The following is a 17827-nucleotide window of genomic DNA, read 5'->3' as shown; positions in this document are numbered from 1 at the left end:
GTTGACAATACATCAATGGACTGGGTGTAAGGATTAAAGAAAAGATTATATAAAAATGCTTAAGTTAGTATCTAATACATAAGACCCCAGTGCAAGGCACTTACTGTTATTACTGGGTGTGTAGTCCTTTACCGGGGGATTTAGCTATCTTTTTCTGGGACCTCTGGAGATTAGCATACTTCCTGTTTTTACTGGAAAAGCTTGGTTGTCCCTGTTAGGGAAGGTAAGTATTCCCTGCAACTTTTACTCACCTGTGGCAATTCTTGTCACTATAATTGCTTAAGTAGATACTGAATCCGGTTGACAGCAGGTGGCCCCAGAATATTATGGATGTTTGCCCTTTGCTGCCCACTAACTTAATTAGTAATTTAATGAGGGTTTATTGAATAAACCCCATACTACTGCATAGGGCTTAGGGAAATATTGGGATAGTTAAGACCATGGATGGGGAACTGACCTCAGGGAGCATTTAAATGGTTCATTATTCTAGTTTTTCTTTCACACGATCCCCTTCCCCATATTAGATTTATTTAACAAATATTTATCGGATGCTTTCTCTGTTCCATATCCTATGAAGTGAAATCAAATAGAACAAAGATCTTAGACTAGAGTGTGAGTGGAATGGGTGGGTTACAGTATTAAGTAGTTAATATAGCCCCATTAGGAAGGCAAGATTTAAAACAAAGGCTGGAAACATGGAATGAAAAAACCAAATAGAGATCTGAGAAAAGAGTGTTCTAGAAACTTAAAAAAAAAAAATAGAGCAGTTGCATTTTATCTTTACAGATAAAGTAATTGAGCCGGGGTGGGGGGTGGAGGGTGGGGGTGGGGATGAAGGATTGCTAAGGATCTCATTGGAGGTTGTTGACAAGGCTGGAGGCCTAAGTCTACTTCTTCATTTCTAGTCCTGTGTTCATTCACCAGATCACATAGCCTCTCTCTTTGTCAATTGACAGAGTCTTCTAGTAAACCTGTGCCTTCCTTAGCTTGCTAAGTGATGACTTACGTTTCTGGGCATATTTCTCCCTATTGGGTAATGCCCAAATATCTCTGATCTTTCTTTTTAATGTATATGTATATTTATTTTGCTAAGGGCTATGCATGGTAGAAAAGAGGCACAGGTATGGCCTTTTCCTTCAAAGGATTAATTTGTGCATGAACAGTTTTGGCTCTCATTTTCTCTCTTTCATCGACTTTACCCATTTTCCCCACATCAGGCCCACTAATGATCTTTCTCCAGTTTAGAATTAGGTCAGGCTCTTAATCTTGGTTCACATTCTTGGTTTCTGAACTTTTCCTGAGTCCTTCTGCTTGCTGCCTTTTTTTTTTTTTTTTTTTGGTTTTTCGAGACAGGGTTTCTCTGTGTAGCTTTGCGCCTTTCCTGGAACTCACTTGGTAGCCCAGGCTGGCCTCGAACTCACAGAGATCCACCTGGCTCTGCCTCCTGAGTGCTGGGATTAAAGGCGTGCGCCACCACTGCCCGGCTGCTGCCGTTTGTTAACTAGCCAATCATCTCAGTTTTCCAAGTTAATAAGTCTTGACTACCTCTACCCCGTGAAGGACCGGTCCGTAAGGCTGAGTTTTTACTTTGTTCTGTAGTACTCCATTAAATGTGTCACCTGAATCCTCATTAGCCCTATAAACTCCCCCATCACCTGTATTCTCAGTTGTCAGACTCCTGTCACTTGATTAGAGACTCTGTGTCCTCCTGTTTGGAACTTGTGCCTCTTGGATACTTGTCGGCCCCTTTGAGATGTGGGGATGAGCCTGGGTCATTTCTCTCTGCCTCTGGCTGTGAGAACTTTCAAGTACCAACTCCCTTTCTCTCCTGCCCACACATGCTGGGAGGAGATTGTGGTGCCTTATGTGAGTCAAAGTGCTGGAATATGGCACATGTAAAACAGCAGTGAGGGATAGAAGAGCAGTTTTAGGTAATTAATCATCAGAGAACGAGTCGTATGGCTGAGAGGAGAGAGCTGGGGACTCAGCATAGAAGAATGAGGAAGATGGAACTTCCTGGCTTTGAAGAATAAGCAGAATTAGTAGGTGTAGGGGGAAGAAGGGGTGGGAGGACAACATGGTATGTGTGGGTCAATGAGGAGATTAGCTTCAGTGGAATGGAGAGGGTGTGTTTGGGAGTGGAGGTGAGAGAGGAGAGATGGGCAGGTCTGAACTAGAGCAGGCCCTGGGGCTCAAGGTTGAGAAGTCCGTATTGCAGAATCATGAGATATTCTTAAATATGGCAGTTCCTGGGAATCTGAAATGAAGACATAATGACACACACCATTAGGACCTGCACATCCACCTCCCTGACTCTGAGCACTTGATTTAGTATGTCCTCCAGTGCCCCATACTTAAAGAGGCCTCTTTGGTTATTTGGTCACCCTGTCCTAGTTCTTACTTGTTTATTTGCTTGTCCAGTCTCTTCTAGCTTACCTCGGGAGTGAATGCTGCCAGAGGATAAGGATTTGAGTTGGCTCCTTGCCAAATGTCCAGAATCCAGCACAGTATCAGATACATAGTCAATGTTCCAAAAGTAGTTGTTGAGTGAATGAATACCAAAGCTAAGTTTATTTCTTCAAACTTACTCCTTTTAAACTTCTGAGAGCTTAAATTCTGTTGTTGCTGATACCACCTACCTTAGAAATGTGGCCTTCACCTTGATGAAAACATGAGCATGGTACTTGGCTGTGAGGACTATATTCCCACTGAGGCCTTGTTGCTTATTCCAGTTGGCTAAGATGAACCAATTTGTCCCTTCTTGAATTTCAGATGTAACGACTGAAAACATCAACATAAACAGTGAATCTAAAGGAGCAGGAAGTCAGTGCAAGCCTGGGCCACTTGGAAATTGTACATGTGCATTTTTTTCTGAATAAAACAGTGCATTAGTTGTTTTGTCTCATAGGTGGCGAATCAGATAATGGTTAAGATGCCCAGCCCAAGTCCTGGCTCTGCCCCCGTCTCTCTGTGTGTCCCTAGAGTGGCTATTTAACACCTTACAGTTTAATTGCCCCGTTTTTGCTTCTGTGATATGCGTGGAAGAGTAACACCTCCAAGAGTTTCTGTGGCAGTTTGTGTACAGGAGCTTCTTAGAGCAGAGCTCACGTGTAAGAAATGCTTAGTGCTCTTAGCTATTAATGCTTAATGAGCCATTCAGTATTAACATATTTTCATTTGGGGCTGCTAATCACAGAGGGACTGACCTTTGCAAGGTGTGACTGAGGGTGTAGTTTGAAGGGCAGTTGGGGTTTGTTGAGTGAGGACTGAATTCCTCAGGAGTTGGCAGTTGCTCCAGAGGGAGGCTCCAGATGCAGATGGGATTATTTTCTTTGGAATGTAGACCTAGACTATCCAACACAAGGAAATATTATTCTCTGCGGGCTGCCCAGAACACAGGAAGAATTCTGGTGCTGTCTTGTTTTTGTAAGAGAAGATAACCAAGTCTGAAGCCAGGAAAATGATGCATGTTGTTAGAGCTTTGACATTACTCCTCTACTTCCTTATGTTTTCTTTATTGTATGTTTTTTTCTTCTTTGTTGGTGAAAACCTGATTAATTTGTTTTAAGATCGGTATGTTGTTGATAAAGAGTTGGAGAGCCGGGCGGTGGTGGCGCACGCCTTTAATCCCAGCACTCGGGAGGCAGAGCCAGGCGGATCTCTGTGAGTTCAAGGCCAGCCTGGGCTACCAAGTGAGTTCCAGGAAAGGCGCAAAGCTACACAGAGAAACCCTGTCTCGAAAAACAAAAAAACAAACAAACAAACAAACAAAAAAAAGAGTTGGAGAGTTTGGTGATTTTACCCAACTTGGTTAACCTTAAAGTTACTTTTTAGACTGGGAAATGTAGCTCACTGGTAGAGCTTACTTAGAATGCATGAGGTATGAGGCCATCATAGGTTCTGCCCCCACCACCACAAAGAACAAAAATCCACCCTTCCTTCTTGTGCCCATAGTTAGTAATGCCATAGTCTTGCTGCCTTATTCTTTAACAGAACAACATGAATTTTATACTTAAAAATTTTTTAGTTTGCTAAGTTTTCAGATGCTTGGAAGTGAAATATTTTAGTGCTATAAAAACAACTGTGGCTAGATACATGCACTATTTTGAGGTTGTCCCAGCCCCCTTTTTAACTTTATTTGGTATACTCTTAAGGTCCCCAGAAAAGAGTAAAGAGGAATTTGAAGAAAAAGTGAAGACCTAGTATGAAGGACCGTGCTCTAGACTAAGTTGAGGGGTGATGAGTGGACACAGTACAAAGCTGTCTTGAAGTGTGTGTGTGTGTGTGTGTGTGTGTGTGTGTGTGTGTGTGTGTGTGGTCTCAGAATAGCGATGACATATGTTGCCTGGGGTTACCAACATGACTCCAGCATTGTAGAGAGGTCCTTCATTCAGGCCTATGGAGCAGAGAATTTGGCATACCTGGTATTAATGTTAGAGAAACTAAGCCCTGAGGTGGATTGAACATTGGGAAGTATTAGTTAGTCTTGTTCTCTCAGGTCCTGGCCTGTCTTTCTTTCCCATTGTGCTTACTCTTCCAACTCTATCTTAAAAAGATTGAAATTGCAGTGTATTGGTTTCCCCGTTCTCTGTGTCCATTTTGGACTTTAAAACCTCAAGTCTCTTTCTTGGTCAGTTATTCTCTCTAGTTATTCCTTGAATCTTAGCACGAACTGTTTCCAGAACTAAAACCATTTCCCCAACCAGAATCACCCCTTCATTTAAAATATTTGGAACTTTATCTGCTCCCTCAGGTCATTTCACTCAGTGCCAACTTTATTTCCCAAGGTTGAACACCTTATCACTTGGCCTTTGGCCTTTTGATAATTTGTTTAGGTAGTCACTGTTCTTTGCTGCAGTTGGCAGTTTTATTTCCACCACAATATGGACTCAAGTTTATATATTATATGGATGCATAAATCTGCTCTTCTATGATTGTACACATAGTTGTGGGCCAGTGAATTAGAAAGTTAACAGTTTCAATGGGATTTTCTTTTCATTTTATTTTGTGTGTAGATGTTTTGCTCACATGACTCTGTGCACCACATGTGTGCAGTGCCTGGAAAGGACAGAAGAAGGCGTCAGATCCCACTGGTACTGGAGTTACAGATGGTTGTGAGCTGCTATGTGGATGCTGGGAGTCAAACCTGGGTCCTCTGGAAGAGCAGCCAGTGCTCTTAACTGCTGAGACATCATACCAGCTCCCTCAATGGGATTTTTGATATAACCACCTCTTCACCTTAACTGGGATTGGATTTTTCCTGAATGATGGTGCTTTTCAGCAGATCCAAAGCAGGTATTTCTTTTTCCTCTCCATCACGCTGTGGTATAGATATGGTTTTGTTTTTGTTTTTGTTTTGTTTTTTCACTCACCACTATGGCTTCTTTCAACAATTACTCATACATCGATGCACACTCCACCCTCTTTATCCTCACTTTTCCCTCAATTAATCTCCTTACCCTATAATCATATTCAGTGACGACTTTGGCAATTGTTTCTTTCCACCCTGGCTATCGTCATCATTCTGGAAAATCTTAGCAACCATGCTGGTGACACATCTGCACCATTCATTTCTTATATTGTACTGGTTTCTACTTCTAGTTCACATCAGCCACCCATTCAAATGGCCATACCCTGGACTCCACATCAGCCACTCATTCAAATGTCTATACCCTCCAATCCACATCAGCTACCCGTTCAAATGGCCATACCCTGGACTCCATATCAGTCACCCATTCAAATGGCCATACCCTGGACTCCACATCAGCTACTCATTCAAATGGCCATACCCTGGGCTCCACATCAGCTACCATTTTAAATGGCCATACCCTGGACTCTACATCAGCTGCCATTTTAAATGGCCATACCCTGGACTTCACTCCCCATCAGCCACCCGTTCAAATGACCATAGCCTGGACTCCACATCAGCTGCCATTTTAAATGGCCATACCCTGGACTCCACATCAGCCACCCATTCAAATGACCATAGCCTGGACTCCACATCAGCTACCCATTCAAATCGCCATACCCTGGGCCTTGTTATTACCCATAATTGCTTTACTCTGAAGCTGTGAATGCTGAAATTCTACTTACTGATCAACACAGCATAGCATAGCCTCCTAACTCTCTTACTCTTGACTTTCTACTAAATCTTTTCTTAGAAAATATTTCTTTTTTATTTTTTTTTGTCAGGTGTGGCGGCACATGCCTTTAATCATAGCATTCTGAGGTAGAGGTGAGTGGATGTCTGTGAGTTCAAGGTCTGTGTAGTAAGTTCCAGGCCAGCTAGAGCTGCAGAGTGAAATTTTGTTTCATGAAATAGTTTTTATTTTTGTTTTGAGTAATTTGTATGCTAAGATTGTATATAATTGTACATGGAGAGATTGTCATTTATTTCAAGATATATTAAAATGAATAAAACATTGCAGGCATATTTAAGTCCACCATATCTTATCACTAAGTTTTAATCTCAGAAGAAACTACCACTAAGAATTTAGTGAATGAGCCAGACAGTGGTGGCACACTCCTTTAATCCCAGCACTTGGGAGGCAGAGACAGGCAGATCTCTGTGAATTCGAGGCCAGCCTGTTCTACAGAGTGAGATCCAGGACAGCCAGGACTACACAGTGAAACCCTATCTTCAAAAATCAAAAATCAAAAAAAAAAAAAAAAAGGATTTAGTGAATGTGCTTATGTCTGTATATATGTAATTTTTGTTAGTTTTAGTATTTATGTCATGTACTGTTCATAATTAGTAATGACTTTTATTTGATGTTAGGTTTCAAAATCTTACATATATATAATAGTTTCAATAGAGCTTTATAGAATATTGTATACTTTATCCATTTTCAGTGTTCATTATACATTGTCTTCCCATACAAAATAGGCTAGTAGAGTTATGGTTAAGGTAAGGCCATACCTGAACTGCTAGACTGTGTGCTACTTGGGTGTTTAAATTAATTAATTAATTAATTAATTAATTAATTAATTAATTTCTGAGACAGCATCTCAGTGTGTAGCCCTGGCTAGCCTGAACTCCCTGTGTAGGTCAGACTGCTGACTTTCAATCAGAGAGATCTGCTTGCCTCTGCCTCTGAGTCCTGGGATTAAAGGTCTGCACATCATGCTCCAGCTGTGCGGTGCTTTCATGTGAATAAAAAAGACTAGTTATTTGGGCATATAACTTGGCAAATGGAAGGTAAAAATAAAAATTGGCAAAGATAGAAATAAAAGTACAGTCAGCAGTCAGAATCTGTGAGTTCCCATGCAAACATTCAACTTCAGATAAGAAAAAGTACTTGTGAGACAGAAGCATATTTACACTGAACACATAGATCATTTCCTTGTCATTATTCCCTAACAGTGGCTAACAAGAATGTATGCAGAATTTCCATTTCATGTGGTACTATAAATCTAGAGATGATTTGAAATATATACAAGAGGACATATATAGGTTTTCTGCAGGGCTCTGTCACTTTCTATAAGGGACTTGAGCATCTGCAGATTTTGAGACCTTTGGGTCCTGGAACCAATCAGCTAAGAAAACTGGAGGACAGTTATAATCGTCCACTCTGGTGGGTGTAGTTTTGAACTAGGAATGCATGGGTTATTAAACAAATTGGACTTTTGTGCCAACTGGCTCCCAGTGAGCACCTCTGAGCAATGGAAAAATAGCATAGTAGTTGTATGTGGTCTCTATAGTGTTTCTCAGTTTGTTAGTTCCACCCCACGTGCTTTCATGTAATCAATACCCTAGATTCATTCCATCATTACACTTTTGGACCCGTGGGCCTCTATCCTGTTGCATTGTGGTTGGTGTCAGCAATAGATAAGCATGTCACTGAAGAACAAACCAAGTCACACTAGTCATTTCCCAAGGCAGGGAGAAGAAAAGAATTTTATTGCAGATGCAATGAGAGTGGCCTGCCATGTGTGATGACTCTCTTCATCTAGACAAGTCCTATTCAGACCTTTTGATGCCCACACCACCTCCTCTGAGAGATCACAGATAATGATGATAAATGGACTAAGCTCAAATTTTTCCTCTCCCTTCCTTCTCCACCCAGCTTGTCCCTCTTATTCCTGTCCACCCCCATGCTTACACTCCTTCAACTGGCAATCAGATAAAATACTTAGAGTTACTTTTTGGTGTTTGCAGTCTAACAAGTACTTCTGCATTATCTTCCTCATTCTCTTTGGTTATAGTGCCAAGAAACATTCCTATACCATTCTCTTTTTAAAATACTTGCTACAGGCCCTGGCTCTACCAGGATCTGTATTTCCCTTTTATCTATATAGCTTTGCTTTTCCTAGTGGAGCACAGTTGTTCATGGGCATGCCAGTGTGGGCTAGTGAATCCGACTGAGAATGAGTTTTGTGGGTGATATGAACTATATCACAGGTAAGTTACATGTCCTTGGATTCATGGCAGCTTCAGTTTGCACACTGAAAAGCTTAAACGTTTTTCTCTTGGTTGATTTCTTGTGAAGGCAATTGATCCATAGCTCCTAGTGCGCTCCATAGTTTCCTTTAATCTGATGAGTTGCCACTCTTAGCAATGCGTTGCTTTTCCGCTGACTATTGTCTAAGGAATGTGGCTATGAAGTTATCCTCTCACATATGCAGAGTTTGGGCTCAGGGGAGCTGCTGTCTTCTGTACCTGTAACCCTCTGTAGGAACCATTGAGTGTCCTCGGACCTTTTGCCTTTCCTTGCACCTTTTCTTAAATCTGAGATTAATTTAGCTTTGCTACTTTATTCCATTTCTGTTTTTGCCAGGCTTTGGGGTGCTAGTAAAGTTGTCTGATGCTGCCTTAACTCCTTTGCCGACTTCAGACGTCCTCCTTTGCTCAAAACCTGAACAGTGCCTGGCATATCTTTCTCCCTTCCTGATTCCAACACAGTAGGGTTTTCAGACCATTCCTGTTCTTTTCAAGTCTCCCTGCTTTCTTTCCTTCCCCATCCCTCTCTCCTTATCTTGCTTTTGGTGGATGACTTTACTAGCTTGCTAAAATGGGAGATTGTTTATAAAGCACTAGGAGTCCAGTCTTGAGAAGAATGTTTACTTGGATAAAAAACACCCCCACCTCCACCCCAAACACACACACACACACACACACACACACACACACACACACACACACACGCACACACCAAGTCCAGTAAGTTACTGAGGTTATAGTTAGCTTATCTTAAGCAAGTCAAATAGCAATTTCCTCACCTGATTCTTAGGGCTGTATTACAAAAGCTAGGGACAAAGTCACTTGATATTAGCAGTTTATAGGAACGGTGTCAAAGCTTTGCTGGTTTTGGAAGTTTAGTTTTAAGCAGAATCTTTTTCCCATTTTCAGCTTATCTGCTTATCTCAGAATGTAATGTAAAGATTTTTTTCCTTGGGGTTGGGGATTTAGCTCGGTGGTAGAGCGCTTGCCTAGGAAGCACAAGGCCTTGGGTCTGGTCCTCAGCTCTGGAAAAACAAAAACAAAAACAAAAAACTTCTTCCTCTAGTGGTGGTGGAATTTGGTGTGCGGAGTCATAGCAGTGGTGAGGCAAGGGGCCAGTTTTGATTTCTCAGTAAGGACCAATGGATAGGAAAATTCTTTATTTCCTTTCTTTTTGAAGGGATCTACTGGGCCACAAACTACTAAAGTGCATATTCCTGGGCCTATCACTAGATATAGATTAAATACATCTGTGATGGTGTCCAAATATTTTCCTTTTAAAGTAATTATCTTATGTGATACTGATGCAGCTCATCCCAGGGAGAGCTTGTCTTTAGAAACAACCATCAAACAAACTTATAAGTATACCTTCACTCTTTAAAAAACTTAAAAAAAAGTAGAACAGGATTTCACTATGGTGAGACCTGCTGGGAATTTTTTTTGTAGCTTACACTGGCCTGGAACTCATGCTCCTGCCTCAGCTTCCTATGCTACAGTCTTCACTCATTTTACCTCCTTTTTTGTCTCAGCAGTATGAGAGCTTATTCTCTTCCAAAGCTGATTGTTCTATGGATGCTCTTTATTCCATTCCCTTGGTTTCAGTTTTTTAAACACTAGGGTCTCACTATATATGGAGGCCCACAAAGGTTTCCTAGTGAGATCTGAACTTGCTTTACCCAGCAGAGCTGCATTAGAGGATTGCTTGACCATGTGCATGGTTACTAGGTGATTGGAAGGGTCTACACTTGGCTGAGCTAGGGGGAGGTCTTCTGTTCCACCCCTTGGCATTCCTATAAATAGAATAAGTAGAATAAGATAAGCAACAAGACAAAGGAACTTTTTGTCCTTGATTTTTCAACTTTGGGACTATAAACACAATTTGGGAAGAATCAGTCATGGAAAAATACTATAAAAGAAAACAGGCAGAAAAAGATTCCTATGGAAGCTTTTGGCCTGTGGACAGCTTAGATCTAAGCCCTGAGCAGCGCGAAAAGAATTTTCCCTGAGGCAGATGCAGATGAAATAAAACTCTTCATATAACTCTGGCATCACCACTGTATGAAAACATTGTACCATTAGAATTAGTTTCCTCTTGGCCATGAAGCCAAAGTTTAGGGAACAGAAGTCTTGGGAAAAACTTAGTAATCTTTCTCTAAAAATCTGAAAGCTTTTCAGGTCATTTCTTCTCAGATTTTTTTTTTTTTCTTTTTGTAAGGACAAAATAGATTGACCTGGAAATAACATCTATCAGTATGGGAAAGTCACCTGTTGCTGTGGGATGGTCTGTATGTCAAGTGTGTTGCTGATTGGTCAGTAAATAAATCACTGATTGGCCATTGGCTAGGCAGGAAGTATAGGTGGGACAAGGAAAAGAATTCTGGGAAGTGGAAGGCTGAGGGAGAGACACTGCCAGCCGCCATCAGGACAAGGAAGATGTAAGGTACCAGTAAGCCATGAGCCATGTGGCAAAGTGAAGATTAATAGAAATGGGCTAAATATAAGAGTAAGAGCTAGACAATGACAGGCCTGAGCTAATGGCCAAGCAGTTTAAATAATGTAAGAGTCTGTGTGTTTATTTTATAAGTGGGCCCGGGACTGGCGGGACTTGGTGGCGGGAGCTGGAGAGAAATTCTCCAGCAACAAATGGCGTCCAACGTGGTGGCAAGAGTTTCGACCTAAAAACTTAGAAAAAAGATTCTAAAACGGACCTAAAAACAGCTTCCTAATTGTCTCTCTCAAATAAGCGGCAGCTGCCGGTTTGAGCTACTGGCGGGTTCCTAGCGTGCGTGCTCGACCTGCCGCCGTATGGCGGGAATGAGGCCTCTGCAAATGGCACATTAAGCTATATGGTGAATTTAGCCTTTGCTAGCACAAAACAAAACAAAACAAAAAAAAAGAGGTTTCTGCGCTACACGCTGCTTTGATAGAAGCATAGACCCACTGTTTCTGAGAGTTGATGGCTCCCAGAGCTGGCGGAAAACGGACTACCGCCATATTGGGAAGCTGAAGTGGGTGGAACCAGCAGCCACAGCGCCAGTGCCGTTTCAGGCTTAGAAGGCTACAGTTTAAAGCAATAGGCTCAAGCTAATATAAAAAAATAAGCCACGTAAAGATGGCTACCACACAGAGAATCTGGATTATGTTCTCTTTGATATTCGTAACTGCAGAAAAACATTTGATTGTAAAAGCTGTTGAGTTATGCCAAAATGTATATTTTAAAGGTACCTTGACTTCTAAATTTGGATATAAGGATATGTTGCTTTGGAAAAGAGTCTCTGCTTTTGTTTCCACAGAAAGCCAGAGACTATGGATTTGTTCCAGATTAAGATACATCAGGTTTGACCAGCCAAGACCCCCTGAAAGGTCTCCAATGACACCATGGCCCAGATGACTCAACATCCAGAATGGTTCCAAGGCAACTGGCTCAGACGATACAGCCTCATGGACTACTCCATGATCCTAAAATTTTCTTCGTGTCCCCATAAGATACAGCGCCCCCCTCCAGCAGGAAGTAGTAAGAGAAGCTACGCCCAAATTCCCAAATATACCAAGCTGGCTTTAGAGATGGAATTGGCTCACTCCCCCTCTAAACCCAGACATATTGCTCAAAAAAAAAAAAAAAAAAATGGTTAAGAGATTCTTATGTCCCAAATCAGAAGAGCCCTCTGGTGTGGGACAGACAAAAACCAATATTTTTATTTAAAACAGGTTGATTATAAATACAATCTCTTTCTAAAGAAAAAAAGGGGATAGTTTAGATATGATGGGATGAAAGGGTAGATTAATGAACCTACTTTTAAAGAGTAACAACTTGTTTAAAATGTTTTACATCGCTATAGATTTTAGTTTATTGATACAAATTTAAACTTAATTTTGTTATACTGTATATATATTTCTATTCTTGTTTGAGGTATTATGTTTATGTAACTCATTTAAAATTATAATGGATAATTAAAAAATAGATTAATAATTAGTCATCTATGATAATCATATTTGTAGCCATGTTAGTTAAGTCTTTTAGGTATACATAGTTATATTTCAGATAGATAGGTAGTCTTCAAACACTTCAAAGACCTACAGAATATGGCATTTAAAATGTTTTAAAAATTTAGACTTTCTGGACAGTGAGACATGTCTGCTCCTGACAGCACCGATTTACTTCAGAGAGGAGGATGGGCATCGAAGACACTCCATACGGAGTTTATCTTCACCTTGACAAAAATAGCCATTTGGGCAAGAAACTGTTCTTGCCTGGACTGTCTGATCAACTGGACATGCAGGACCCATACAAAGGTGACCACTGAACTTTGCTTGACAAAATGGTCCTTCAGGTTCCTGCTTTGCAGAGAAAACTGCCAGACATTCTACAGGACACAGAGAAAAGTGAATAAGAGACTCTAGGCCTGTGGGCTGAAGACAGATGCCCCAACTTTACAAGAGAACTTTGAATGACTGTCCAGGCTGCCAGCTGTCTCTGTCTACCCTACAAGACTCCTAAAAGTTGCTTATATCCTTCTCCATTTCTCAGGTAGTAATATATCCTTCTGAGGTCTTTGATGTGGTTAAAGACTAGATACTTACAATTTTCCTTAGTTATAATAAAAGATAAGTTAGATATAAAACCTTAAACTTACAAATATAAGATAGATAGGATCTCTTCTTTAATATTGTAACTGTAATTCTTGCTTGATAATTGTTTTGTTATATGTAATTTTACTATGTTAAGGTTAAAACCTTCCTTTTTAAGAAAAGAAAAGGGGAAGTGCTGTGGGATGGTCTGTATGTCAAGTGTGTTGCTGATTGGTCAGTAAATAAATCACTGATTGGCCATTGGCTAGGCAGGAAGTATAGGTGGGACAAGGAAAAGAATTCTGGGAAGTGGAAGGCTGAGGGAGAGACACTGCCAGCCGCCATCAGGACAAGGAAGATGTAAGGTACCAGTAAGCCATGAGCCATGTGGCAAAGTGAAGATTAATAGAAATGGGCTAAATATAAGAGTAAGAGCTAGACAATGACAGGCCTGAGCTAATGGCCAAGCAGTTTAAATAATGTAAGAGTCTGTGTGTTTATTTTATAAGTGGGCCCGGGACTGGCGGGACTTGGTGGCGGGAGCTGGAGAGAAATTCTCCAGCAACAACCTGTATTTGCTCTAGAAAAAACAAAAAACCTCTTGAAATATGACAAATCCTCTCTGCTAGTCCTGTCTCTCCTTCAAGCCAGTATTAGCCAGAATCCCTTGCAGCCAGAGCCTACACCCAAGAAAATGCAGACAGAGAGCTGAGCAGGGACAGCTTCCCCCCAAAGTGGAGCCACAGCAGAGGTGGTGCAGGACCCGGGGAGGGACTGCTGGTGCGAAGGAAGCAGTGAAGGCTTTGAAATCCTCCCTGTAATGGGGGAGGCAGGGTCTAAGTTCCTAGAAGTAATAACAGCATGAAAAAAGCTGAGGAAAACTTTGCCCAAATAGAAACAGGAACTCAAGCCCTTATCCCCAGAACAGAAAGCAGTTAGCAGAGAAACTGAGCCTAAGGCATCAGGGACTCTGCATCTTGGGGGAGGGGACAAGCGGGGACAAGCAGAAGATCTATCCAGGGGAAAAAAATCTTACTGAAAAAGCTTTATTTCAAGTAGTTTCATTTTCCTTCACTGACCTCGTAAGGCAGGAGACAAGTGCCAATCTGTAAGCACGTGCGGGGGTGGGTGCAGCCCACTCCAGGGACAATGTCAAGTGAAGGAAGTACACCTGTCAATGCAAGCTCAAGAAGAACAGAAACCTCCCATGGCAAAAAACAGCTCACTTGATCTTGATTTTCAGTATGAAAACAAACCATGTAAACAGAAATGGGAGTGCAGCAGACCTGAAAGGCAGCTTGGGAAATGTAGTCTGTAACATAGTTTGTAACAGCATGATGTTATAGAGAAAGGCAGCTTGGGAAATGTAGTGCACAAAAGTGAGGTGGCATAGGCAAGCAGACCTGGAGAAAAAGCAGATAGACTGGGACAAAAAACTTTCAGATATTCCCAGTAACTTAGTATCAAAATGCCCAAGGGAAATCCTGCCAGTATAGCCTCTCCAAAAACTCCCAAATGCCATTTTTTCCACAAGCTTTGTTAGCTTGCCTCCTGGGAATGAGAAACAGGCAAACAGCTTGCCTATCAGGTGGGAATTATTTGCTATGGAAGAGTGAGAAACAGGTGATGTCTGTCAGAAAGCAATTAAAATGCTAATGATGCTTCTCAAGTCATTTTGAAATCCTTAACAAATGAGGATAATCAGAGAAATTTTTTTCCTTTTGAACAACAGCCTGCAGTGAGTGATTCCTTTGCAAATATAATGGGGAACAAGGAAGCATGTATTTAGAAAGGAGTGACTGTTTTGTAGATGGGGACCAAACTCCAGAAATTTTATCTGTCTTACAAAATAGAGTCACTTAACTTGAAAGTTCCCCACAAGAAAACAATGCTAAATTAGAATGTTTGCTTAGTGAATGCACTGATGTTTGTGAGAATAGGAAAAATGTGCCAAGTATTGAAGGTTGAAAAGCTACAGCTACAGTCTGAGCTGAATGACTCATGATCAGAGTGTGTCAAAGCTACTGATAAAATTGGCATCAGGGGTTGAGAAGCTAGCGAATGGAATGAAAATATAAAATTATGAAAATGTTCTTTCTCAGAGTGAGCCAATGAAAGATGTGTTTCGTGATAAATAAAACATGTCTATGTTCTTGTCTCTTTGGACAGTAGCAGTTTCTGTGAACAAATAACTTTATCAGAAACATTGGTCTAATAAAAATCTATCAAAGACAAGGCATCATTGAAAGAGCTTATGACAGTTTAAAAAGCAACTTTAAAAAAAAAATTAAGGGGGAAATTGTACCCTCAGAAGCTTGATGGCTCTCTTAGAGTTTGGTACAAGGTATGGAAAAGGGAGATTCTGACTTAAACTCTCAAGAAAACTTTCAGAATATACCAAAGCTGACTATAAACTCTGAACTTTAGAAATGATTTGCGTATTTCCTGTCTTGTTAGAAGAAAATGTAATAGTTCAGTTAAGAAATCTCTTCTAGATGTTTGCTAATAGAGTTTGCTTTTGAGTGTAAGTTAGTTCTGTTAAGAGATTCTTTCTAGATGTTTGCTAATAGAGTTTCCTCTTGACTATAAGTTTGGTAAATAGTTCTTTTAAGACACCTCTTCTAGATATGTGCTAAAATTTGTAAAATAATTTTATAGAGTTTCCTTTTGAATATAAGTTTGTAAAAAGTGTAAATATGTATAATGTAAGTTTGTAAAAAGTGTAAATATAGTGATAAAAAGTGTAAATATCTATAACAGTTTTATTCATACCAGTTGTAAATATGTAAGTGTATATAGTAATGTTTATACCAGATATATTTGAACATTAAAATATAATTTTAACTTAAGTGAAGGTGTCATAATTAGGGGAGCTTTTCTGTCTTCTTTCTAAAAGTTTCCACTCCTCTGTTTAGAAGAAAAGGGGTAGTACAGCTAAGACTGCTGTAGTCACCTTAGACCCATTCCAATAAGGATATTCCATCTTTATTATTCTCTACTCCTTTACTGTGAGGTGTGGCAGCTATGGAGATCACTGTGGATGTTTGCAAGCTCTTAGTAGGGACCTGAGTCAGAGCGGAGTTAGGCTCTGTAACCTCTCTTGCCAGAGGCTGGTAGTCAAAGATGGGCAGCTTTTTCTTGATAACTTCCTGAATGTATGTATGTAAATTAATCAAGAAGGATGACCTAAGACAGGCACAGTCTATCTGAGGGACCTGGGGGGCCCTTTATTATATCAAGAAGGGTGAGTTGTGGAGGCCCACAAAGGTTTCTTAGTGAGATCTGAGCGTGCTTTACCCAGCAGAGCTGCATTAAAGGATTGCTTGACCATGTGCATGGTTACTAGGTGATTGAAAGGGTTTACACTTGGCTGAGCTAGGGGGAGGTCTTTTGCTCCATCCTTTGGCATTCCTATTAATAGCCCTTTAGAAGAGACAGGAGAGGCCAGTAGATAATAATCCAGGCCCTCCTGAGGCTATACTGTGTTTCTATCTGTTTCTCTCTTCTCTATCCTTCTATCTAATATCTCTTATCCCTCTCCTCAAGAGTACCCTGGGGTAAAATGTGGGAGCTGGTCTCCCAGCTGGGCTCCCACAATTATGTGTCTGTAGATGTAACGAATCGTCTTATTAAATAAGAAACACAGAACCAATGCAAAGAAGAAAGCCAAGAGGTCAGAGCTAAGAGCTAAAACCTTACCCTTACTCCTGCGGTGGTCCTACCTCTCTGAAAGAGACCTACTTCCTGTGTTAAAGTCTTTATATAGACTTTTTGTTCTGCCTTCTCATTGGTTGTAAACCCAACCACATGACTGCCTCATCACGGCCTGTCTGTATAGGCCTCCAGGTTTTCTGTGATTGGTATTGAGATTAAAGGCATGTGTCTCCAATGCTGGCTGTATCCCTGAACACACAGAGATCTACCTAGCTCTGCATATCAAGTGCTGGGATTACAAGTGTATGCCACCACTGCCCGGCTTTCCTATGGCTTGCTAATAGCTCTGACCCCTGGGCAACTTTATTTATTAACATACAAATAACATTTTAGTACAAAATAAAATATCACCATATTTCCCCTTTTCTATTTTAATAAAAAGAAAAACGGAAAAAGCTTATAACTAACATAAGAAAAACTATATACAAAAGTACAATAACTATATACAATATATACAAGTAATAAATACCTAAACAATGTCTAGTCCATTTGTATTTGACAAATTCAGAGAAAATAATGCCATTATCTATCCTATTTTGGTAAGTCCAAAATGTATCTAATTCACTTTCTATCCTAATTAATCTTCAACTATAACTAACTAATCTTCAACTCCCTCAGAGACCCAAGAAGGAAATAATATTAGCTAACAAAAATAAAAACAGGAAGTACATGCAAACAACTTCCAAAAAATTGTGAGTTGACAGAAACAGCCAGCTGCCTGGATGGTCATCTGAGGTTTCTCCGCAGTGTTGGGGCATCATCTTCAGCCTATAGGCTTAGCGTATCTGACAGACTCATTTGTGAAGTAGGATGTACACAAGGTCAACAGTTCAACCTCACATTGGGTGAGAGGAGTCCACGTACCAGAAACACCTGAATTCCACTAGTGTTATGTCATGATTCAGGATTTTAAATTCTGGAAATTGTTGATGTTTCTTGAATTCAGCTGTCCATTCTTCTTGGCTATGTGTGTATGTGGCTTCATCTCAGCATCCTGTTCTTCTCCACATCCCTCTATTAAATGCCATTCTACTATTGAGAGGCGTGAGCTTAATTACTCTTCAAGAATAACTGTTTCAGCTGCTGTTCCATTGTACATCATAA

General features: G+C 40.6%; 1 protein-coding gene across 1 annotated transcript in view; it reads right to left on the bottom strand.

Moving 5' to 3' along the window:
- Window positions 1-1935: 1935 nt before the first annotated feature.
- Window positions 1936-17827, bottom strand: part of LOC131913759 (uncharacterized) — a 138724-nt gene continuing 122832 nt past the window's right edge. Inside the window, exons 12-13 of the mRNA XM_059266545.1 lie at window positions 2640-2781; window positions 1936-2020 (exon numbers count right to left, since the gene is read on the bottom strand). Coding sequence (XP_059122528.1) covers window positions 1936-2020; window positions 2640-2781 — 227 coding nt within the window. The remainder of the gene's footprint in view (window positions 2021-2639; window positions 2782-17827) is intronic.

Source organism: Peromyscus eremicus, chromosome 6 (assembly GCF_949786415.1).
Source record: "Peromyscus eremicus chromosome 6, PerEre_H2_v1, whole genome shotgun sequence".
Taxonomy (NCBI): Eukaryota; Metazoa; Chordata; class Mammalia; order Rodentia; family Cricetidae; genus Peromyscus; species Peromyscus eremicus.
The sequence above is the reverse complement of the archived record's forward strand: the minus strand, read 5'-3'. Positions and strand labels throughout refer to the sequence as shown.